Source organism: Henckelia pumila, chromosome 4 (genome assembly GCF_033568475.1).
Source record: "Henckelia pumila isolate YLH828 chromosome 4, ASM3356847v2, whole genome shotgun sequence".
In the NCBI taxonomy this organism is placed as follows: Eukaryota; Viridiplantae; Streptophyta; class Magnoliopsida; order Lamiales; family Gesneriaceae; genus Henckelia; species Henckelia pumila.
In genome coordinates this window covers 151,734,889-151,741,568 of record NC_133123.1, presented here as the reverse complement: position 1 = coordinate 151,741,568, position 6,680 = coordinate 151,734,889, and the positions used below count along the sequence as shown (strand labels likewise).

The 6,680-nt window shown below is 34.9% G+C and overlaps 1 protein-coding gene across 1 annotated transcript; it reads left to right on the top strand.

Moving 5' to 3' along the window:
• The first annotated feature begins 4,377 nt into the window (after positions 1–4,377).
• LOC140867779 (11-beta-hydroxysteroid dehydrogenase A-like) lies at positions 4,378–6,613 on the top strand. Its single transcript, XM_073272839.1, has 6 exons — positions 4,378–4,560; positions 5,185–5,377; positions 5,486–5,571; positions 5,697–5,828; positions 5,925–6,089; positions 6,199–6,613. The coding sequence occupies exons 1-6, from the start codon at positions 4,378–4,380 to the stop codon at positions 6,487–6,489; spliced, it is 1,050 nt and encodes a 349-aa protein (XP_073128940.1). The 3' UTR covers positions 6,490–6,613.
• The last annotated feature ends 67 nt before the right edge of the window (positions 6,614–6,680 follow it).

The following is a 6,680-nucleotide window of genomic DNA, read 5'->3' as shown; positions in this document are numbered from 1 at the left end:
AATCCTCAGCAAAATGGAATAGCCGAGCGCATGAATCGAACCTTATTGGAAAGAGTAAGGTGTCTTCTACTTAGTGCTGGACTTCCAAAGTCATTTTGGGGTAAGGCAATCTCAACTACCTGTTATCTGATAAATCAGTGTCCTTCCAGTGCATTAATGTTCAAAACTCCTATAGAAATGTGGAGAGGAACTCCTGCTGATTACAAACAACTAAGAGTGTTTGGTTGCTTGGCGTATGCTCATGTCAAACAAGGAAAGCTGGATCCAAGAGCATTAAGATGTATCTTTATAGGTTACCCTGATGGTCAAAAGGGATATAAAGTATGGAACTTAGAAACCTCAGGGCCAAGATGCTTTGTGACAAGAGATATAACATTTGATGAAGGCAAGATGGCTTACAAACTAAAAGAAAACCAGCCTGTATCAAATGAAGGAGCAAACAACAAATTACAAGTTGAGGTGGAGCAGGAAAAGGGTGTTGAGAACAGAATAGATGATCAAAGGACAGATGAATCAAGTTTAGAACATGAAGAACATGATGTTGATACTAGCTCATATATGCTAGCCAGAGATAGACCAAAGAGGGAAATCAGAATGCCTAAACGTTACATACAAGATGATCTAGTATCTTTCGCTCTAAATGTATCTACTGGTATAGACAGCTCAGAACCAACCTCTTACCAAGAAGCAATTTCCAGTAAACAAAAGGATCATTGGGTCACAGCTATGAAAGAGGAATATGATTCATTCATCAAGAACAAAACATGGGTACTGGTACCTAAACCAAAGGATCAGAAAGTAATAGGATGCAAATGGGTGTTCAAGTTAAAGGATGTCACTGGACAGGATACTAAGGTAAAACACAAGGCAAGACTAGTTGCAAAAGGGTTCACTCAAGTGGAAGGAATAGATTTCCATGAAATATATTCACCTGTTGTGAAACACTGCTCAATTAGGATTGTGTTAGCCTTAGCCACACAATGGAATATGGAACTGGAACAACTAGATGTTAAGACAGCATTCTTACATGGAGATCTTGATGAGACAATCTTCATGGAACAACCTGAAGGATATAAGGTTTCAGCTCATAAAAGTGAAGTTTGTCTTTTGAAAAAATCACTTTATGGCCTCAAACAGAGTCCTAGGCAATGGTATCGAAGATTTGATGAATTCATAACGAGCATTCAGTTTAAAAAAAGCAGCTTTGATAGTTGTGTGTATGTGAAAAAGGCTGGAGATCAGATTAAAACCATACTTCTGTTGTATGTAGACGATATGCTGATTGCTAGCTTAGACAGGGAAGATCTTGAGAGTTTAAAAAGGAAATTGAATTCTGAGTTTGAAATGAAAGAGTTGGGTGAAGCGAAGAGGATAATAGGAATGGATATTCAGAGGAGTAAAGACAGGAAACTGTTATACTTGAATCAAACTTCATATATCAGAAAAGTGTTGATCACATTCCATATGCATGAATCTAAAACAGTGAGTACACCATTAGGACAACATTTCAAATTGTCTACAGATCAGTCACCAAGTAATGAGGCAGAGGCTCAAGACATGAAAGGTGTTCCTTATGCAAATGTTGTTGGAAGCATAATGTATGCAATGGTATGCAGTCGGCCAGATTTAGCCTATGCCATAAGTGTCATATCAAGATTTATGGCAAATCCTGGAAGAATGCATTGGGATGCTTTAAAGTGGACTTTGAGGTATTTAAAAGGAACTGATGGTACTGGATTGATATTTAGAAGACAAGATGATTGTGAGCAGTTTGTGGAAGGCTATGTGGACTCTGATTTCGCAGGAAACCTAGACACAAGGAAATCTCTCACAGGGTACATCTTCACTCTATTTGGTTCAGCAGTAAGTTGGAAGGCAACTCTTCAATCGGTTGTGGCTTTATCCACTACTGAAGCAGAGCATATTGCTTTAACAGAAGCAATAAAGGAAGCAACCTGGCTTAAGGGAATCTTGACAGAACTTGGAATTGAACAAAACCAGCTAAAGGTTCATTGTGATAATCAAAGTGTCATTCACCTCACAAAACATCAAGCCTATCATGAGAGGAGTAAACACATTGATATCAAGCTACACTTTGTAAGAGATGTTTTGAATAAGGGTCAGATTGTTGTAGAGAAGATACACACAAGTGAGAACCCTGCGGATATGTTAACCAAGTCATTGCCACAAGCCAAGTTTAGGCACTGTCAAGATTTGGTTAACGTAGGAGAAATAACTTAGATCTCAAAGTGGAGGAAGGTAATCAACTTGTGAAGACAAGGTGGAGATTTGTTAGGTGTGTTTTCAAAGTTAAATGGATCAATCAAGAAAAGCTTAACTGGAAGCATTAAGAGCATAATAACCAAAAACTGTTAATAGTTGTAACAGTTAAGAAGTTGGTTACTATTCTTAAGCTTAAGAGGCAGTTGGACCTTATCCTGATTGAGAAGATTTTATCTTAGAGAAATCAGTTATATCGAGCTGGTATAAATACTCTATAGAAGGAATAAATCAAAGGGATGTGAGAGCAATCAAAGAGGAAGAATACGAAGGAAATCCAAAGGGGAAGAGATCACAAAGGCTGGAAATATTTCTCTGAGTTTTCTGGTTTTTTCTTTGTGATTGTTTTTGGATCGAAAAGCTTTGTATTCAAATACTTGTCTTGATCAATAAAGAGATTATCATTCCTCCCGTGGATGTAGACTCAACAAGAGTCGAACCACGTAAATTGTTTTTGAGTGTTCTTTCTTGTTCTTAATTTCTGTTCATCGTGGGAATTGTGTTGTATGTTTCTGAGAATCAAAGGATTGGATTTGTGATTAAGTTCAACAAATTTCAATTTTTGTTTGGTATTTGTATCATTTTTTGACGCTAATATGAAACTAATTTATCTAATGTCATGTCAGCATCCTTAAAAAAATGATTAATTAAAGTGATTAAAACTACTTGAAAACATTACCAAATAAATCCGCAATTTTTGTATTCTGACTGTTTTAAGGTAGCAGGCTAGCAGCAATATCAAATACAGCTTAGACTTGGGATGGAAGTTTGAATGAAAAAGAAAAGAATAGAAAGGAAAGGAAAAGAAAAGAAAAGAAAAGAACAAAAGAGAAGGAAGAGGAAAAAAACAATGTATTTTTATGTTTGAGATTGGAGTTGGAGAAAGAAAATAAAGGAAATAAGTTGTATTTATTTGAAAACAATTTTTTTAATTTGTGTTTCCTACAATTTCCATTAATTTTTAGAAAAAAAGAAATTTGAATGGGGAGAATTTAATTATCTCTCAATTTACTTACCTTTCTCTTCTATAAAATTTAATATTTTTCTTTCTCCTTCCATTTCCAAGCTCCATACGATCGAAGCCTAAGATAGTTGATTGACGATTTTAAGGCAGCAACAACCAAGAGTGTCCAGACCCGAACCAAATTGATCCAAACCGATTACATTAATATGGAAAAGAAAAACTCATATCACAAATTTTGTTAATCTAATGTTTTTTTATATAGAAATATTTTATTTATTTTTAGTTTGTATTTAATTATTAGTGGACTTGGTAACAATCAAATTACATCAAGAATGTGTTTATTTCATATTTTAGCACAAGTATATATAACTGCACTTATAATTTTTTGGATTCACCGACTTCTTCATTATTTGATTTTAGTTCATTAACTTTTTAAATATTAGTTTTTTACACTAAATTTTAATTTTTGGGTATTTTGATCCAATTACCTATAAGACAGCTTGACATCTCAGTATTTTTGATATTTTCTTTCTTTTATTTATTTATTTTTAAAAAATAATACTCTTTTTTACTTCCTCCGTCCCTTTAACTAATATGTATTTTCTACACATTATATTTTATTAGAAAAATTAATGTTGCAAAATAAAATATTCATTACTTTTATTTATTAGTATTTTAATAAGATTAAAAATTGTTATATAAGATTGATAAAAGAATAAATATATAATATTAAATATGAAAAATAAATGTACATCTAGAATGAATGGAAAAAATATGATATTTATATAAGAAAAGGAAGAAATATATCTTTGTTTTAAATTTTAAAAGCAAATAATTTTTTTTTTGAAATGAGCAAATATTTGGTTTTATTTAAATTGTTGATAGTACAAACAAAAACTTGAATAGATGAATCCAAATTGGTGAAGAGATTGAGTCGAAGAAGCAGCGAAAGTAATCACCACCGATGCCTCCAACAATACGTGTCATATATAATCCATGCACTGCTGCCACCAACACTCCATCCATGCATCCAATCTCTATATAATATAATTATGCACAAAAAACATCCACAAATTTGATCAAATTCTGCAAGATTTTGCTCTCGAATTATCCGATATCGATAATTTTTCACAATGGAAATTGTTCACATGTTTCTTGATTTGGTAGCTCCCCCTTTCACCTTCTTCTCCCTCATGTTTTTCTTGCCACCTTTCCAGATTTTCAAGTTCTTCCTCTCGATTTTGGGCACCCTTTTCAGCGAGGATGTCGCCGAAAAAGTCGTCGTCATCACCGGCGCCTCCTCCGGCATTGGCGAAGTGAGTGTAATTTCAAGCATAAGTATGATTATGAAATCGTGAAATTGTAATTTTGGTCACATATATTTGTTTTCTTTGCAAGTTAATGTCCGATATATCAGTTCAATTTTTTAAAATTTTATTTTTTTGGTAATGTTTGTTATTTTTAATGGCGATTTTTGGCCATTTTAGTTTTTTATACAGATTGTACCACGTCAACAATTATACGTCGAAAAAATAAAATTTCAAAACAATGAACATAACAGATCGAGAATGAACGAACATACATGATAAAAATTGTAAAGATAAATATAAGTAACCATAAAAAATACAATTTTCGTTATTTTTAAAATTTTATTTTTGCTAATTTTATGCTTTTACAGAGTATCACATCGACAGAATGAATGTCTAGGAAATAAAATCTTCAAAAAGAAAATAATAAAAATAAGGGATGGAAATTTGATAGCATATATGCCGGAGAAATATAAATAACCGAAAAATACAATTTTCCTCAATTAAATCTCATTTCATGCACAATAATCGGGTGACTCGTTGTACATATTTCGAGCGTAAAACGCAAAAAATAAAAAAAATTTGTAGATATTAATGTTTCATGATATTTCTTTTTTGCTTGTTGGTGGGAAGAGTGTTGCATATGAATATGCAAAGAGAGGGGCATGCTTGGTTCTGGCGGCCAGGAGGGAGAAAAGCCTCCAAGAAGTGGCGGCGGTGGCTCGCGAATTAGGGTCGCCGGACGTCGTCGTAATACGCGCCGATGTTTCGAAAGTGGAGGATTGCAGGAGGGTCATTGATCAGACCATTAACCATTTTGGAAGATGTAACAAATTTCATCTCATTGATACATTATTAGGATCCATAATTTTTCAAAAAAAAAAACAAATCGACGACTTTCGATTTTTCTTGATTTAATTTGTCTAATGTGCAGTGGATCATCTTGTCAACAATGCTGGTATTATGTCGGTAGCCATGCTTGAAGAAATAGAAGATATTACTCAGTTTAAGCAAATTATGGTATGAGATACGATGATACTAATATGTGTATCTATTCAAATTCTCGATTTCATCTTAGTGCATCTTGGATTAATCTAGGAAGTTGTATGTTCTGGTGATGATATATATATGTTGTGGCTTGATAGGATATCAACTTTTGGGGCTTCGTTTACATGACCCGATTCGCTGCCCCGTATCTCCGAAACAGCAGAGGCCGAGTGATCGTACTTTCTTCGGCGGCGTCTTGGTTGCCCGCACCAAGAATGAGTTTGTACAATGTGAGTTGTTGCCTTAGTTTTTTGCGCATTTTGTAATAATATATATTCTAGTGTATGTGCTGGTGACTTGGTTGTATTGCGTTCTATATTCATCAGGCTACTAAAGCAGCAATCCTCCAATTTTTCGAGACGTTGAGGGTCGAGTTCGGGCCTGATATAGGTATTACCGTCGTGTCACCGGGGTCCATCGAATCCGAACTGACACAAGGAAAATTCTTGAACAAAGAAGGCAAGATGGTAGCTGATGAAGATATAAGAGATGTAAGGACTAAAAGCAAACAGGGGAAATTGAATGATAAAGATTAGTTTTTTTTTGACAAAAATATACGATATCTTATACTTATATGTTCTCTTGAATGATTGTATGAAGCCACATTTGAGCATAATCCCGGTCCAAAGGGTCGAAAGCTGTGCGAAGGCGATAGTGAGGAGCGCATGCAGGGGAGAACGATACGTGACACAGCCGTCGTGGGTTCGGGCTACATTCTTCTGGAAGGTGTTCTGCCCCGAGGTGGTGGAGTGGGTGTACAGATTGATGTACATGACTAGCCCCGGAGAGCACCCGAAGGAAGCGTTTGGAAAGAAACTCGTCGACTACACCGGAGCTAAGGGCTTGCTCTACCCGGAGACGGTGCAAATGCAGGAGCTGAAGAAGGAGTGACGTAGGTGATGTGTTTGTTACAAGTTCAAAGTTAGAGTTTGTTGAATAGGTTGATGTGGTCTGTGATTGTGTTTGTTGTAAGAATAATGATTCTGTTTATGGCTCAATAAAAGGTGAAACTCTTGTGCTCCTGAAATCAGCAAAATTGATCTAATAATACGTTCCCATTAGTCTGATTTTTTTTAAAAAAA

Excerpts from the sequence above, each read along its gene's own strand:
- LOC140867779 (XM_073272839.1), top strand. The coding sequence starts at position 4,378 with ATGGAAATTGTTCACATGTTTCTTGATTTGGTAGCTCCCCCTTTCACC. Across the intron at positions 5,378-5,485 it reads CATTAACCATTTTGGAAGAT|TGGATCATCTTGTCAACAAT; the intron begins GTAACAAATTTC and ends TCTAATGTGCAG. Across the intron at positions 6,090-6,198 it reads CTGATGAAGATATAAGAGAT|CCACATTTGAGCATAATCCC; the intron begins GTAAGGACTAAA and ends GATTGTATGAAG.